General features: G+C 39.7%; 1 protein-coding gene across 1 annotated transcript in view; it reads right to left on the bottom strand.

The window, feature by feature from the left end:
- Window positions 1-18590, bottom strand: part of SLC6A20 (solute carrier family 6 member 20) — a 65944-nt gene that overhangs the window by 28804 nt on the left and 18550 nt on the right. Inside the window, exons 2-3 of the mRNA XM_051963207.1 lie at window positions 12062-12202; window positions 7992-8083 (exon numbers count right to left, since the gene is read on the bottom strand). Coding sequence (XP_051819167.1) covers window positions 7992-8083; window positions 12062-12202 — 233 coding nt within the window. The remainder of the gene's footprint in view (window positions 1-7991; window positions 8084-12061; window positions 12203-18590) is intronic.

Below are 18590 nucleotides of genomic sequence, written 5' to 3'. Positions count from 1 at the left end.
ATTAATGAAAACATAGGGCTATTCCAGGGATGTATTGATAAATATTTCACAACTGGCTCTCTTTTAAAATATATGCTTGACATGCTTTTACATTTAATCTGCATTATTACCATTTTTTCCCATCCTTTTTTCCCTGAGGCAGTTGGTATTAAGTGACTTGCTCAGGGTCACACAGCTAGGAAGTGTTAAGTGTCTGAGATCAGATTTGAACTCAGGTCCTCCTGACTTCAGGGCTGGGGCTCTATCCACTGCACCACTTAGCTGCTCCTTCCCATCACTTTTTAAAGTCTAGACAACCAACAAAAGAATAAGTGAAGCCCTCATTTATAGCATTTGCCAATATCCAAGGTGTAAATGTCACAATGAGGATCTAGCAATTAGTTCTTTCTAACCATATGATCATATGAAGCAGCAACATGGTACAGTGGATAGCACTTGTGCCTGGAATAGGAAGATGAAAGATCAGATCTGGCCTCAGATGCATAGTAGCTGTGTGACTCTGGGCAAGTCACTTAACCTTGTCTACCTCAGTTTTCTCATCTGTCAAATGAGCTGGGGAAGGAAATGGCAAACCGCTTTAGTTTCTTTGCCAAGAAAACCCCAAATGGGGCCATGAGTAGTCGGACATAACTAAAAACAACTAAACTAAACAACAAAGCCATATAAACTGGCTTTAACTTTCCTAGTTCATTCCCTATCTCTATAAATATTTTAAACAGGATTTGTTTCATTATCAGTTTTTCTTGATTTTTGAAATATAGGCTATTTCTGCGGATTTATTTTGCATCTTATATCCTTATATCCACTACCCAGACATGTCCCTCTTGAGTACATCTTTCATTGGGAATCTGAAGGCCATATTATAATTTAATTTTTATTACTGGCTTGAGTCTCCACCCAGGAACTTACATTTAAGAAGGGCAATGATGTGCTGGATAAGTGATGAATTTCCAGAATGTTTCCAGAATATTGAAGGATACTGAGTTTCTTGTTATTTATCCTGCATTTTCTAAGAAATCTGATGATATTGCATGGTGATATCTTGATTCGTGGGTGAACTAAATTTAAGTGAGGCAGAGTTGCACAGTCTCCCTCTCTCCCTCTGCCTTCTAAAGTCATCAAAGTCCATTGGCAAGATAAAAGTCAAGTTGACTTGACAAGAAACCTAGCTCAACTGTCTTTCTCTAGCTCTTTTCATTTCACCAAAATAAATTTCTCAAAGGTGAAATGTCTTTCAAGTGTCATAGACTGGACCCTCTTTAACTGTAATGTAGCCACTGAAATTGCCTTTCTTTCCCGATTCCAAGTATTTCAAGTTAAACCACCTAAATCTATAGACTTGAGCATCCCAATCCTTGATGCCTACAAGTTTGTCATTATCCTCCACTCCCCACTCACACTCATCTCACACATTCAATCTCTTGCCAAATCTAGCCATTCACTGTATATAAAGCCCACTGTCAGTCATTTGAACCTCTTCCAAACCTGGCTCCTTCCTCCCTCTCCAGTCTTCTCATACCTTACTTCCCTCCTTGTACTCTATAGTCCAGCATATGGAATATGCTGTTCCTCATCCCACATCCCATGTCTACATTGGATGTTCCCCATGCCTGGAGTGCTTTGTCTCTTCATCTTCACCTCTCAGCTTCACTGGCTTCCTTCAAGAATTTCACTTTTCGCAGGGGAAGCCTAATCAAATCTCTCCCTCTGCTAATGCCTTTCCTTCTAGTTCTTTTCCATCAAATCTCAACACTGCCTCCCACTCCACTTTCCAACCACTTTAAGATTTGAATACTCAAGGAGTTATCAACAGCAGCAGCAGCATCAGCTGCTTCTTCTTCTTCTTCTTCTTCTTCTTCTTCTTCTTCTTCTTCTTCTTCTTCTTCTTCTTCTTCTTCTTCTTCTTCTTCTTCTTCTTCTTCTTCTTCTTCTTCTTCCTTCTTCCACCAAATGCAGATCATAGCCCCTTATAACTCAGTAAAATATCTTTGAGTGTTTCTCTAGCTGAAAAATTACAATGAGGCTCTTTGAATTTAGACATGCTGACTCTAAGATAATAATCAGACTGCATATTTCTGTTTCTTTCCTATTTGAAGCATTTCCAGCATGGGAAAACCTTTCAGAATTTGCACTCTGGCAATGCTTCCAAGAAGGTCATGTTCACCCATGGATATTCTGGTAAATGTTTAACAACCGAATCTCGGAGGGGTGAAGGTGGGGAATTAAAGTGCATGACACACAAGTATAATCTGCATTATTAGTGTTTTATACATTATTTTCTTAAATCTAGACAATGAGCAAAACAATAAACTAATCCTTCACTTGTAGGTTTGCTGCTGCTGGAAGAGGCTCCAGGATACTCCTGCCTCCATCCCACAATGAAGAACAAAGAAGAAAGTTTAATGCATATATATAGCTTCTGGATTTTCTAGAGAACAGCCAATGCCAGTGTCTCAGCTCATCCCCTGGTGATCACTGGGAAGGTGCATAAAACGGAAGCAGAGACTGTTCTCATGGGTATGTCCTCAGATCCTTCCAGAATTATTTTTAAGGGAGCATATAACTACCCAGAGTTGTAATCTCTTCTGCTGATCACAGATAGCCTAACTCTCCCCAGACAGAGATGGATTTTCCCCACTGCTCTGGGGTGTTGGCTCCTCCCTATGCCCCCAGGGTGTTGAAATGCAAAATCTATCACTTTCTTCTGTCAGTGTTCAAGATCAGTGAAGCAGAAATTCCAGATTCCTTTTACTTTTCTCTCCCCTACTTCCCGGGCAGATTTCAAGTAGAATCTGTAGAACAGCGTTGAGCATAACATTAGCCCAGATACTGAGAGCCTGGAGGTTTGCAAAGTGATTTGCCACAACCCCGAGAAGCTCTAATTGTTATTCTATTTCACAGAAGAAGACTCTGAAGTTCAGAGAGGTAAAAATGACTTGCTCAGATTTGCAAAGCTCTAACACGGGTCTTCAGATTTTCAGTGCTCTTAAAAATATTTTTCTAACTATGCTTCAAAAGAATTGATTTGCTTTGTAATCCTATGCATCGAAAAATATTATTCTGAGAAGGAATCCAACAGCTTCACCAAGGGTACATGATGCAAAAAAGGTTAAGAACTTCTGTCCTACACCATGCTGACTCTCAATAGTTCTTGTCAAGGAAAACACAGAGACTAATTCTAATAACAAACTTGCATTAGAGATGGAATTAGCTTAAACCCACATTCATTGTCATCAAAGAACATTTATGAAGCACCCTTTGGACAAAACAAGTAAACAGTGGCAGATCAAAGCAGATGAATCAGGAAATCAGAACAATAGGGATTTATAAAACAGCATGCCAAGGAAAAACAAGAAACTTCTCTGGAGTACTAGCTAATTTCTAATGAAGCTCATAAAGCTGTCACATAGATAGTTGGATTCACACTATTTGAAGTTATAATTATGTAAAATGTGCTAATTGGTCCTAGTCCAAGAGGAATTAGGCAGCATGAACTCGAATAATGCATTTCTCAGGATTCACTTTTTATACTCATTAAGACCTAACTAATTCCTCTAATTCAACACAGCAGGAGAGAGGTACATGGGTTCATTTACTGAAGGGTATTAGAAACTGGCATGCAAATCAGGATCTGCTTAGTCATGTCCCTTTCTCTCTCAGCACAGTGGCGGTTGGAGGGTACTAGATTCTTGAGATGACAATTATTCACACTGAAATTTCAGAGTGCAGGATTTGTCATTATCATTCAGGTCCAGACAGGAGCTATGGGCTCAAGATACAACTGCCATCTTTTTGGTTAACTTGTTAATTTTTTTCAATCATTTATTATCTATCTTTTCTCTCTCCCATTTCTTTTGCTTTTCCTTCTCCTTCAACTCCTACCATTAGATATAATTTTTAAAAACAACTTATTACAAAGATGTATAGTCAAGCAAAACAAATTTAAATATTGGTCATTTAAAAAAGTAATATGTCTCCATCTCTCCTCTGAAGTCCATCATCTCTCTATCAAAAAAATAGCTAGCAGGTTTCAGCATGAGTTTTCTAAATTGGAATTGGAATCATTTCATTGATAAAAATTCCTGTCGTTTTAAAATTGTTTGTCTTTATAATATTTGGCTATTGTAAAGATTGTTCTCCTGGTTCTGCTCACTTTACTCTGTGTTGGCTCATACAAGTCTCCCCAGGTTTCTTTGAAACTATTTCCTGCGTCATTTCTTAGCACGATAATATTCCATCACATTTGTATATCATAACTTGCTAAGCCATTCCTCAATGGCTGAAAGTTTATCCTAGGAATTGGGGATTTCATGTTTTTTCAAGGGACTAGTGCATTTTTTCTATTCCTACATTGCCCTCTGGTTCTAAGATATCTGGACAGTCGCAAATCTCATCCAAGCCTTCTGTGAAGTGTAGTTCAAATAGTTTGCCCCAGTCAACAAGACTCCAAACATTGCAGGAATATGGAGTCCCTCCAAAAAAGACCCTACTTAAGACTGACTGATTGAATAAATAAATATCAAAGTGACTCACAAGTTCAACAATCTTCAGCGCTTGCAAGGTATGTGCTAAAGAGTACACAGTTTCTCAGAATGATATCATATTGTCATGAAATTTCAATTTAAAATTCTGTCACTGCAAAAAGAACTGTTCTAAATATTTCTACACTTATGAGTTCTTTCTTTGATATCTTTGAGGCATATCCTCAAATCACTGGATTAAAGGCTATTCACGGTTTAAAGATTTTAAATTGCTTTCCAGAATGGCCAGATTAGTTCATAACTCCACCAATACTGTGTTAATGTACTTGTTTTCCCTAAAAACCCTTCCACAATTTCTTTTCTTTTTTTTTAATATCAATTTTGCCAATAGGTTGGTTTGTTTTAGAACTAATCTCTTTCTTAATTTAGTCTCCTTATTCTCTCTGTTCCCTTTTACCTCTTTCCCTTTTGTTTCCCTGTTGAATGAAATATATTTCTTTACCAACTGTGTGTGTGTATATTTCTCTTGTTGAGATTAGAGCAAAGTTCAAGTGTTATTTACTCCCCCTTTCCTCTTATTTCTTGTTATATAGACTTCTACTTGTACATCTCGATCATGTGACATCATTGTCCCCATCTTTCCTTTCTTCTCTCCATATCTCTAGTGTTCCTCTTTTTTCCCTTTCTGCTCTTCTTTTAACATAATCAAAACATAACACAGAATATCTAACTCAGTTTCAATTGATCAATGATGGACAGAAGCAGCTACACCCAAAGAAAGAACACTGGGAAATGAATGCAAACTGTTTGCATTTTTGTTTTTCTTCCCGGGTTATTTTGACCTCAATCCAATTCTTCCAGTGCAACAAGAGAACTGTTTGATTCTGCACACATGTATTGTATCTAGGATACACTGTGACATATCTAACATGTATAGGACTGCTTGCCATCTGGGGAAGGGGATGGAGGGAGGAGGGGAGGGAGGGGAAAAGTCGGAACAGAAGTGAGTACAAGGGATAATGTTGTAAAAAATTACCCAGGCATGGGCTCTGTCAATAAAAAGTTATAATTATTTTTTTTAATTTTAAAAATAAAGAAAATAACATATAAAAATAAAAAAAAAAAAACAGACATTCTCAGGCTTTCTGTTTATCAGAACACATATACCATCTCATCATATTAAAATATCAGCAGTTTATCTATGTTTTGTCCCTTTAAATTGTTTATTCATGTTTACTTTTTTATGTTTCTCTTTACTCTTGCGTTTGCACTTCAAAATTCCTACACAGCCCTGGTCCTTTTATGAGCAATACTTGCAAGTTTTTATATCATTAAAGACCAATGCCCACCCTCTCCCCCACCAATAGAATTGCATTCACTTTAGCTGAGTAACTTATTCTTGGTTGTAAGTCTATATCCTTCGCCTTCTGAAATATTGTATTCCAAGCTCTCTACACTTTTACCATGGAAACTGCTAAATCACATATAATCCTAACTATGGCTCCTCAGTACTTAAATTCTTTCTTTCAGACAACTTGCAGTAGTTTTTCATTGGTCTGGAAGCTCTAGATTTTGACTATTATGCTCCCAGGAATTTGGAGTTTCTTTTTTTTTTTTTTTTCCAAGTGACTAGTGCATTTTTTTTTTCCTATTCCTACATTGCCCTCTGGTTCTAAGATATCTGGACAGTCGCAAATCTCATACACAGCCTTCTGTGAAGTGTAATTCAAATAATTTGCCCCAGTCAACAAGACTGCAAACATTGCAGGAACATGGTGTCCCTCCAAAAAAGACCCTACTTAAGACTGACTGACTGACTGAATAAATAAATATCAAAGTAACTCACAAGTTCAACAATCTTCAGTGTTTGCAAGGTATGTGCTAAAGAGTACACAGTTTCTCAGAGTGGTATCACATTGTCAAGAAATTTCATTTTGAGTCAGTAGATCAATGAAGAGCTTAATTATAAGGCCAAAAAGAAATTGCCTTCAGAATGGCTAATTTCTTTTTTGAGGATCTTTTCAAATGTAAACTCCAATCGACCAAGACTCCACATTGGCAAAGAAATAACAGTTGATGTGTTTTGCTGTATGGTTATTAAATTAAATTATTATCTTATAATAGATATATTATCTTCTTATTTGATCTCCATCACAGTGATTTCTATTATATGTTGTTGCCCAAGAATTTATAGGATCATGGATCTCAGGGGGAAGGGACTTCAGAAGCCACCTAGTTTAACCCCATCAATATTTTGGAACACATGAGTCTTTCTCCTCTTTGATCTCTTTCGGGTATAGATCTAATAGCACCACTTGGCCAAAGGGACAAATATATAGAACCTAAGTATGGATTGTTTGAGGATTTTTAGACACTGGAAGGCTCAAGGCTACACACAAAGATGTCAAGCCATGAATCTGTGATTGCCCAAATCTCACTCGGGCAAAAGACTGCTCCACTTCCTCCTAGAGCAGACCTGAAAGAAGTTTGCTTCCTTCCAAGTGAGTGTTGTATTGTGTTTCCTGTTCTCTATTTCTTTTCTGGGTGAGAAGAAGAGGGAAAAAAAAAGGGAGGAAAACACTGGAGTGCCTTTGTGCTATACCTAGAGTCGAGAAAATCTGTATTCAAATCCTCCCTCTTACACTTTGCTAGCTAAGCAGCCATGCACAAATCACTTAATATCTAAATCTTACTTTCTCCTCTGTAAGATGGGGATAATAACACCCACATCCCAGAGTTATTATGAGGCTCCAGTGAGAGAATAGATGTAAAAGACTTCAACACCTTTAAAATACTATATAAATGCACACCACTATTATTGTTACCATAGGAAACAATAAATGTCTCCTTGAGTTCAAGCATCAAATTGAAGTTGAGGAATAGGTGTCGGTATCAAGGGAGAGAAGTCAAAAGCAGAAGTTCAGTCAGAGAAAGGAAAGCCTATGGGAAGACCAGAAGGAGCTCATCGAAAGGAAAAATGATCTCTCTGGGGACTGACTTTAGACTCTGGAAGGGAACAGAAGAGATAAGAAGCCCATCTTACCCAAAGTCAGAAAACAAGACGGAGGACAATGATGATTGAAATTCATTACATTTTCCAGATATCTTCTTATAAAGATTCACCCTGCTCCCCTTTATTTAAAGGATCCTTTATGGAACCATATTCAGGGATTTAGTCCCAGTGAACCTCCAGAAGTTATGGAAAAATAAAACTAACTAGGTGGAGGGAGATTTCCTTCGGGGACCTAACCATGTTCAAGTGGAGACCCTTCTCCCACGACCCCACCTCGATCCCTCCCCTCATCACATTGCGTTTTGCCCTCAGCTCGTTGCAATGTAAGTTTTGGAGTATTCTTCCTCTACTGCTGCTAATGTAGTAATGCTGTTCAGATGAGTGTTAGATGGCTCATTTTCCTGTGCCTCCCTTTCCCCCAGCAGCAAACCAGGGACCCCAACCTCAGCCTCCGTGAGACTCTGGTTTAGCGCATCTCCCAAAGCCTCCCTGGTTACCTGGAACGAATGGAAGAGGTACCAAAAGGCCCAGGCGTTAATCACATTGTAGTACATGGAGAGGAAGAAGGAGACCACCACACTGGCGATGCCTGAAAGCAAGAGCAAGGACAAAGCGTGACGGGAGTTTTCTGCTCCGACGGCTACGTGCTCGGAGCTGGTCCTTCGCTGCCCATGGAGACCGCGCATAAATCCCGGGCTCCGGCCAAAGCAGGCTCCCGTTACTCCAAGCGTGGCTTGTGCATCCTTATTTTGTAAGGCAGCGCTATTCGCACCGTTTCCCTTCCCTTGCCTCCCCTTCTCTCTCCTCCGCAGCGTCATTTCTTTACATCCTCCAGCCTCTCCTCCTCAGGCAGTCTGACCATCCCACTTCCTGGCAACATCTCCATATTCAGAACCACTGTTCCACTGGACGTTTCTATCATATCTGGTGTTCTCAGTTCACTTTTTGCATGTCGTATAATCTATATCCTAGAGCTGGAAGGGACACCAGAGACCATCTAATCCAACCCTCTCATTTTACAGTTTGAGAAACTGAGGCACAATGATGTTAAGTGACTTGTCCCAAATCATAGGCAGGATTTGAGCTCAGCGCCCTCTGATTCTGGAGCTTTTCATTGTATCATGTCTCATCTTCCTACTGAGATAATGAATTTTTGGTAGACAGAGACTCTGTCTTGCATTTCTTGCATATTCCCTAATGCCTTGTATGATTAGTTACATATAGTAACCCAGCAGGTGTTTAATCAATATGTGTTCATTGACACTGTGGCCAATTCTCCTCATATTATTAAAGGAATAGTTAGTGAGTTTTTTAGGAAGAAAAGCAGTGACCATTAAGAGTCAACATGGCTTCATCAAGAAAAAGTAATTTCTATACCTCAATTTCCTCATCTTTAAAATGGGGATAATAACAATCCTCACAAAATTGTGGTGAGGATCAAATTAGTTAACATATGTAAAGCTCTTACAGCCTATATAAATTAGCTATTATTATAATCATCATCCGCATTATCCTTGTTGCATTTTTTGACTTGTTCAGACAAGTCCAACTCATCATGACCCCATTTGGGATTTTTTTGGCAAAGATAATAGAGTGCCTTACCATTTCCTTCTCCAACTCATTTTACGATGAGGAAATTGAGCAAATAGTGTGTAATGACCTGCTTGTTAAGTATATAAAGCTGGATTTGAACTCATGAACATGAGTCTTCCTGAATCCAATTCTAGTGCTCTTTCCACTGTTCCGCTTAGCTGCTCTCATTTTGTAAGGTTACTAAACATTTAAAGTATTACCAGAATTTCAAGAAAACATTTGACAAAGTTTTACCTCCTATTCTTGTGGACAAGATGGAAAGAAATGGGCTGGATGATAGCACAGGTAGATTTAAATTTTGAATCCAAAGAGTGGTAATTGCTTCCTATTAGTGCTCCAAGTCTATCTTGAGTCCCATTGTATTCAACTTTTATTTTTGTCAAGGCAATTGGGTTAAGTGACTTGCTTAGGGTGATACAGCTAGTAAGTGTTAAGTGTCTGAGGCTGAATTTGAACTCAGGTCTACCTGATTCTGGGATTGATGCTCTATCCACTGCACCATCTAGCTGCCCCTCTATGCTACATTTTTACCAATGACTTGGATGAAGGCAAGAGATATCATGCTTATTCAATTTAAGGGAGGAGCAAACATGTTGGATAATAAAACCAGAGGAAACTAGTGGGTCAGTCAAATAGAGTGAAGGCAGTCTGAAACTACAGTTATAAAATTTCAACATCCACAGGGAGGAAGGGGACTGTCCCATTGCACTCTGCCCGAGACTAATCACATCTGGAATATTTATTCAGTTGTGAGTGCCCTAATTTTTTTTTTCTGTAATATTTCAAAAGAAGTGACTGGGACAGTGAAAGACATGGAAGACATGATATACAAAAACTGGGGAAGGGAATCAGAGCCATGGAGAAAAGAACATCTGGAGGGTATCAAAACAATCTTCAGGTACCTGAATATCTGTCATGATAGAGGGATTGGACTTGGCCTCCTTGACTCCAAAGAATAGATGTAGGAGTGATGGATGGAAATTGCCAAATTTAGGTTTCTGGTAAGGATTCTTATCCCAGGATTTATTTCACTAATTTCTTTAAGTAGGCTGCTGGGTGGTACAGTGGCTAGAGTGCTGAACCCAGAATCAAGAAACTGCTTTGAAGTTAGCCTCAGACACACTTACTAGCTGTGTAACCATAGGCAACTCATTTTACTACTGATTGCCTCCATTTCCTCAACTGTAAAATGGTATAAATGGTGATGATAATAGTACCTTAGCTCTCAGGATTAAAATAATGTTTGTAGAGTTCTTTGTAAAATGTAAAGTTTGATATAAATTTTAGGGATTATTATTAATAATTAGTCATTACTCAATATGGCCTGAAAAACAACACATCTCAAATGTTAAAAATTAACAGTCATTCACAGCAGAGCTAGTTTCATCTTCTAGGCACCAATGGCATGGAGATAGATTTATTCTGCTGCAGAAACGGGAGCTGACACAGCTTTCTACCTGAATATTTTATTCAAATGTTGGTTTGTTTTTACTCTCTCTCTTGGAGCACAGGGTGAGCAGAATATCGACTTTGACCACTGATGGTAAAATACAGTCTGATTTCAAACTCCCCTCCCCTCCACCCTGGCCTGGGATACTCCACCTAGACTGGCATGGGATCGCTTTTTTTTTGATACAGGTAAATTCTGGATCCACTTGAGATACTCCTCTGCCATTTTGCCTGTGGATCATGAGTTAGTTATTCACATGATTTTGAAGATTGAAGAGAAATTGGTTGCAGGAGAGTTCACTCAGTGGCCACCATAATAGCCAAGGTAAGGGGGAAAAATGACTTGACTTTGCCATCCACGTGGAGGCAGGTTTTTTGGCCAAGGCATCGAGGGCTCTTCCATGACCTGATCTGTGTCCGCTAGCATTAGTTGTAAGGAGGGCATTCGTAGCAACTTAGAAAGGAAGTCATGGTATTCTAAATGTAGAGCTTGGCTGAACCCCTTACCTTACAGATAAGGAAACTGAGGTCCATTCTGGCAAGTGGCCAACCTGAGATTTGAACTCAGGCCCTCTTATTCCAGGTCCTGCATTCTTTTTTCCATCATAGCCATGCTACCTCCTCATTAGGTGGGAAGGAGAACTAGAGCTGTAATCAAGAATCTTGGGTTCAAATTACAATAGCTGGGTGATCCAAGGCACACTGACAGATCCCATAGGCCCTCAGTTTCCTCATGTGTACAATAGGATAATAATGCTTGCATTGTCTATTTCACAATGTGAAATTTTATGAGAAATATATTTTGTAAACCTTAAAATGCTATATAAAAACATGAGCTAGAATTTATTAGCAATATAGCATAGAAACCACTAGAGGAGATGGGGGAATTGGTAAAGTACTAGCCCAGGAAGACCTGAGTTCAAATCCAGCTTCAGATATTTGTTATCTGTTTGACTCTGGATAAGTCACTTCACCCCTAACCACCTCAGTTTCCTCAACTGTACAATAGGGATTATAATAGCATGATTATGATAAGGATATTATAAGTCAAGTGCCTTAACAAATGCTTGTTTCCTAGTGGCAAGAACTGACTTTAGTGTTAGGAAATATGGGTTCAAGTTTTACCTCTGACATAAGCTAGTTTTGTGAATCTGAGCAAATTAATTAACTCCTTAGTGACACAGGCAACCCTCTCTGGCTATAAGTTTCAGAGCAGGGGAGTTGGGAGGTTGAGTTTACTAATTAATTCACATATTCTCTACCACCCCCATATTCTCACCGATCAGCAAAACAACTGCTTTGTCAGCAATTTTGTTGATAACCTCTTTTTCTTTTGATCCAGCTCTTCCCTTACCATCCATCCCCAACCCTTCCACTCCCCTTTATTATCACCAAGCTGGTCTTTTAGGGTTTTCTAGTATCAGCAGATATATTGATTGGTGGGGAATCAAGTGGTCTGTGTTAGATTGAATAGGGCACTCTCCAAAATGGCCACGATGCAAGAATGCAAGAATGGGGGACCTACCAACTCCTCGAAGATAGGGGCTTATTGTCTTCCATGCTCCAATACTCCCCTGCCGCATACGCTGTCCCACTGCCAGTTCCATATAAAGAAGGGGCATCCCTTCGACAATGAGCATGATGAGATATGGAACCAGAAACCCACCTGCAGGAGGAAATAAGCACAAATCAGCTCGGCCATTCGGTTAGGAGGGGCAAGTGTGGGGTCATGGAAAAGGGCTTTGTATGGAGACAGGGAACTTAGTTTCAAATATCAGTTATTTGCAATGTCTCTGACTTCAATGACCTCCCCTCTCTGGAGGATCAGTTTCCTCATTTGTCATATGAGAGGATTTGATGATTATTTGATCATTTATGTTTCCTTCCAGTTCGAAGCAATGATTCAGTGAATATCTGGTGAGCACTGACTGCGTGGGATTCTGCTAAGTATTGAATAAAATACAAAGATGAGGATGATAGTGTCTCTGTTTCTATCCAAAGGGCACACAGTCTTGTATTAGGGATAATAGAAAGGACTATAATACAACAGAAAATATCAAAATACACAAGGAAACAGTGGAACAAAAGTTCAAGGCAGGAGAGATCACTTCTGATTAGAAGGGAGAGAGACAGCATGGGAGATTAGATTTTCAACCAGCAAAAATGTGGGACAAAGGCCCCCCAAAGGAACAGCATAGATATGGTGAGAAAAAGCAAAGTGTGTCTGGAGAATAGTGAGTAGTCTGATTTGACTAGAGTAAAAGTACACAAAGGGGAAGAATATAGAAATTGCCTATAAATATATAAAGGGAAATAAAATTCATTGGGTGCAGGAACTACCCAGTATATGGATGGAAAGGTAGCATTTGTGCGAGGTCCAGATTGAGGAAAGTCTTTGTTGCCATGCTAAGGAGTAAGCAAAGCAAAGTAATTTCCAGCAGAAAAAAGTGTTTCCTACTGAGGAGGTGGGACATCCCATTGGAGATGGCTCCGAGCTGTGCTTTGAAGGAAGAGGAGAATTCTACTCTGCAAAAAGGAGTTGCCAGCAGGAAATCACTTGTGCCACGTGAGGCAGGAGATTAATCACCAGTTTTAAAGGAAGTAGTTTAATGTTTCAACTTTCAACTTTATTAATCACTAAAGTTAAATCAGTAAACCTGTCAACTACTTTTAGATATTATTGGTCTAAATTTAGCTAAGGAGGCCAGATAGCTGGAGAGTGATGTTAATGGAATCCTAAATCAATCAATCAGTCAACATTAAGCATTTGTTAAGTGTCTTTTATGTATCAGGCACTGTAAGAAAATGACATGGTCAAGGAAAATCATTTTGGAAACATGTGGCGAATGGAATGGGAAATTGGGAAGCAGAGAGACCAATAGGAAGCCTGTTGCAATAATCTGATGAGAAGTGAAAGGTGTTTATGTGAGTCAAGATAAGGGATTGGATGCTAAAATATGGAGGCAAAACAAGCAAGATCTGGGCCTGGATCAGCTAGTGTTGGGAGAGTCAGATCATCGAAGTTATGAATCTAGGAACCTGGAAGAATTGGTGGTGGATATTCCATCAATATGTGGAATTTGCGAAGAACTGTGGTTTGTGAGCAAAGTTCATAGATTCAGACACTAGACTGTCACAACTTTGGGGCCTTGTAGGCCTGGGCAAATGAACAACAGTAGTTGGTTACCTCCTTGGGATTATTTCAGAGATGACCCCAATCGGGCTTTTCCATCTCGGCAGATTCTATGATGGGCTCAAAATACAAATACCCTTAGAAAAAATCAGTTATTCACTAGGTACAAGATCGTGGGGTGAGCTCAGGTAAATTCAGGGTTTCCAGACCTTACTTTCCCCCAGTGTAAAAAGAAGGGAGTAGTAGATCATCTCTAATATCCCTTTCTGATACAAACTTGGGAGACTCTGATGAGGTATAAAGGAGCCGTTCGCTTGTTTTGCTTTGATTGGATGAGGGGCAGGACATTGGCTGCCTGGAAAGGTTCTCATTGAACCGGGACGAGTGTTGGAACGGAAGATTTGGGGTCAGCTTCGGGGGCTGGCTCGGCCCACCCGCCTCCAAGAGGCTGCGGCCTGCGTCCGTGTCAGTGTCCGATCCGGCCGCACCACAGAGCGGGACCTGGTGCCAGTTCCAGACCCGGTTCCTCCACCGAGCTGGAGAAGCGGACTGACCGACAGCAGCTTGAAGCAGCCGTACGTGCTCTAACTAACTTCTGTGCAGAAGTGGAAGAACGTGAGGCCAGTCTTAGCTAGAAGGCTGTTTAGTTTGTGTGATGGCACACGCTGTCTTTTCGTGCATGGAAATACATTAGGAGAAAGTTCTTTTAAAAATCGCCAGATGTATTCGGGAACAGAATGACAAGATGGCCAACCCCCAGGACCTCGTTCTGACGGACCCAACTGGGAGAGACTTCGTGTTATTGAAACTGGCATCTGTGAAGAGAGGTAGAAGCAGTGGAAGAAAAACCGAGACGGTCTAAGAGCCTGTCTCGGAAGGCGACGCTCTTCTGTCACCGGCCAACTGCCCCCTTCCTCCTCTCCAAACATCACTCCTTTGTATCCGCTGTAAGTGCCAAAGAACTGACTTTCTAAAATTCTTCCTCCCGGAAGTAGTTCAGCGTCTACATCAAACTGTGTAGGACTCTAATCTTTGGGGTGATTTCTGAGAAAATATAATGAAGCATTTCATTTTTAAAGTTCAAAACAGACTTCCGGTTAAGATGGCGGAGAGGAGGCTCACAGTTGCATAAGCTCCGCGCTTTCTCTCACTATCCACTTCATTACAAGCCTCTGAATCAATGCTTGACTGAAAAAAACCCACAAATAGTTACCAAGAGAAGCCATCCTTGAGATCCGCCAAGAAAGGTCTGTCTTTACTGGAGGGCTGGGGCGGTTTTAGATCGGGCGCAGGCTGAGGGCAGCGGCAGTGAGAGCACGGGAGCAGAGCTGAGAGGGGGTGGGGAGTGATCGTAGCTGTCTCTGCGGGGAGAGCTTCGCTACAGGTTTGGAACCTGCAGCAAGTCAACAGCCCAGCAGAGAAGCTAAAAACACCGGGGCTGAAGAACACAACCGCAAACAGCTGGAGTCTCTCAGGACCTGGCCGCCCCCCCCTTCCCCCCCCTCAGTGACTCAGCACGCTTTGGGATCTCAGAGCGCAGGCGCAGCACAGTCCTGCTAGTGCCTCACTGCTGCCACCTGCAGTCTGTAGAGGAAGCTCGATAACACACCCAGCCCCCCCCCCCAAAGAAAGACTCCAGTTTTTTCTGTTTTTCTTTGGTAGTTTGTCTCTGATTAATAGACAGAATGAGCAAGAAGCTGAAGAGGACTTTAACCCTAGACAGCTTCTATACAGATAGAGAGCAGACTCTAAATCCTGAGGAGACTAAAAACAGGCAGTCCCCAGGTGATTCCCCAAAGGAGGAGATCGTCTGTTCCTCAGCACAGATGAACCTCATAGAAGTGATTAAAAAGGCTCTCACAAGGGAGCTAGAAGAAAAATGGGAAAAGAGCCTGGAGAAGTCAGTCAAAGAGAGAGTGGATAAAGAAGTAAAATCCTTGAAAAATAGGATTAGTGAACTGGAAACAGAAAACAGCTCTCTAAAAAACAAAATTGGCGAAATGGAAAAAAATTCCACAGAACAAAAGAACTCAATTGGACAATTAGAGAAAGATTTTAAAAAAGTGAGTGAAGAGAATACTTCACTGAAAATCAGAATTGAACAAGTGGAATTGAATGACTCGAGGAGACAAGAAGAATCAGTCAAGCAAATCCAAAAAAATCAAACAATGGAGAAAAATGTGAAATACCTTCTGGGGAAGACAACAGACCTGGAAAACAGATCCAGGAGAGACAATCTGAGAATCATTGGACTCCCAGAAAAACATGATGAAAAAAAGAGCCTGGACACTGTCTTCCAGGAAATTATCAAAGAGAACTGCCCAGAAGTCATAGGAACAGAGGAAAAAATAAACATTGAAAGGATTCATCGATCACCCACTGAAAGGGATCCTAAAATCAAAACACCAAGGAATATAGTGGCCAAATGCCAGAACCCTCAGATGAAAGAAAAAATATTGCAAGCGGCTAGAAAAACCCAATTCAAGTATCAAGGAGCCACAATAAGGATCACCCAGGATCTGGCAGCATCCACATTAAAAGATCGAAGGGCCTGGAATATGATATTCCGAAAGGCTAAGGAACTTGGTATGCAACCAAAAATAACTTACCCAGCGAGAATGAGCATCTTTTTCCAGGGAAGAAGATGGACATTCAACGAAGTAAGCGAATTTCATCTATTTCTGATGAAAAAACCAGATCTTAACAAAAAGTTTGATCTACAAATATAGAACTCAAGAGAAATCTAAAAAGGTAAAGATTAATCTTGGGAACTATATTTTGACTATATAGATGCATAAAGAATACATGTATACCTTGTTCTAGAAATTGATGTGGAAAGGACATTGTACCAGAAAAAGGGTAAAGTGGGGGTAGTACATCTCATGAAGAGGCATAGGAAACCTATTATATATGAGAGAAAGAATGGAGGGGGATGAATATAGTGGGTATCTTACTGCCTTCAGAATTGGCTTTAAGTGAAAAATCTTAAGACATATTCAATCTATGGTGAAACTTCTCCCATCTCATTGAAAAGTGAGAAGGGAAAAGTGGAAAGGGAAGGAATAAGCTAAGCGGAAGGGAATACGGGAACTGGGAGGGAAAGGGGTAAGATAGGGGGAGGAACTCTAAGGTGGGGGGAGGGACACTAAAAAGGGAGGGCTGTGAGAAACAAGGGGTGCTCACAAGCTTAATACTTGGAAGGGGGGGAAAGGGGAAAGAAGGGAGGAAAGCATAAACCGGGGTTAACAAGATGGCAAGTAATACAGAATTGGTCATTCTAACCATAAATGTGAACGGGGTAAACTCCCCCATAAAGAGGAAGCGGTTAGCAGAATGGATTAAAAGCCAGAATCCTACAATATGTTGTTTACAGGAAACACACCTGAAGCGGGGAGATACATGCAGGTTAAAGGTAAAAGGTTGGAGCAAAATCTACTATGCTTCAGGTGAAGTCAAAAAAGCAGGGGTAGCCATCCTGATCTCAGATCAAGCTAAAGCAAAAATTGACCTAATTAAAAGAGATAAGGAAGGACACTATATCTTGCTAAAGGGTAGCATGGATAATGAAGCACTATCTATATTAAACATATATGCACCAAGTGGGGTAGCATCTAAATTCTTAAAAGAGAAACTAAGAGAGCTGCAAGAAGAAATAGACAGTAAAACTATAATAGTGGGAGATCTTAACCTTGCACTCTCAGAATTAGATAAATCAAACCAGAAAATAAATAAGAAAGAAGTTAAAGAGGTAAACAGAATACTAGAAAAGCTAGATATGATAGATCTCTGGAGAAAATGTAATGGAGACAGAAAGGAATACACTTTCTTTTCAGCAGTTCATGGAACCTATACAAAAATTGACCATATATTAGGACATAAAAACCTCAAACTCAAATGTAGTAAGGCAGAAATAGTAAATGCATCCTTTTCAGACCACGATGCAATGAAAATTACATTCAACAAAAAAGCAGGGGGAAGTAGACCAAAAAATAATTGGAAACTAAATAATCTCATACTAAAGAATGATTGGGTAAAACAGCAAATCATAGACATAATTAATAACTTCACCCAAGAAAACGATAATAATGAGACATCATACCAAAATGTATGGGATGCAGCCAAAGCGGTAATAAGGGGAAATTTCATATCTCTAGAGGCCTATTTGTATAAAATAGAGAAAGAGAAGGTCAATGAATTGGGTTTGCAATTAAAAATGCTAGAAAAGGAACAAATTAAAAACCCCCAGTCAAACACTAAACTTGAAATTCTAAAAGTAAAAGGCGAGATCAATAAAATTGAAAGTAAAAAAACTATTGAATTGATTAATAAAACTAAGAGTTGGTTTTATGAAAAAACCAACAAAATAGACAAACCCTTAGTAAATCTGATTAAAAAAAGGAAAGAGGAAAACCAAATTGTTAGTCTTAAAAATGAAAAGGGAGAACTCACCACTAACGAAGAGGAAATTAGAGCAATAATTAGGAGTTACTTTGCCCAACTTTATGCCAATAAATTCGACAACTTAAATGAAATAGAAAAATACCTCCAAAAATACAGCTTGCCCAAACTAACAGAGGAAGAAGTAAATATCCTAAACAGTCCCGTCTCAGAAAAAGAAATAGAACAAACTATCAATCAACTCCCTAAGAAAAAATCCCCAGGACCAGATGGATTTACATGTGAATTCTACCAAACATTTAAAGAACAATTAACTCCAATGTTATATAAACTATTTGAAAAAATAGGGATTGAAGGAGTCCTACCAAACTCCTTTTATGACACAGATATGGTACTGATACCTAAACCAGGTAGGCTGAAAACAGAGAAAGAAAATTATAGACCAATCTCCCTAATGAATATTGATGCTAAAATCTTAAATAAAATATTAGCAAAAAGATTACAGAAAATTGTCACCAGGATA

This window comes from Antechinus flavipes, chromosome 5, assembly GCF_016432865.1.
Source record: "Antechinus flavipes isolate AdamAnt ecotype Samford, QLD, Australia chromosome 5, AdamAnt_v2, whole genome shotgun sequence".
NCBI lineage: Eukaryota > Metazoa > Chordata > Mammalia > Dasyuromorphia > Dasyuridae > Antechinus > Antechinus flavipes.
The sequence above is the reverse complement of the archived record's forward strand: the minus strand, read 5'-3'. Positions and strand labels throughout refer to the sequence as shown.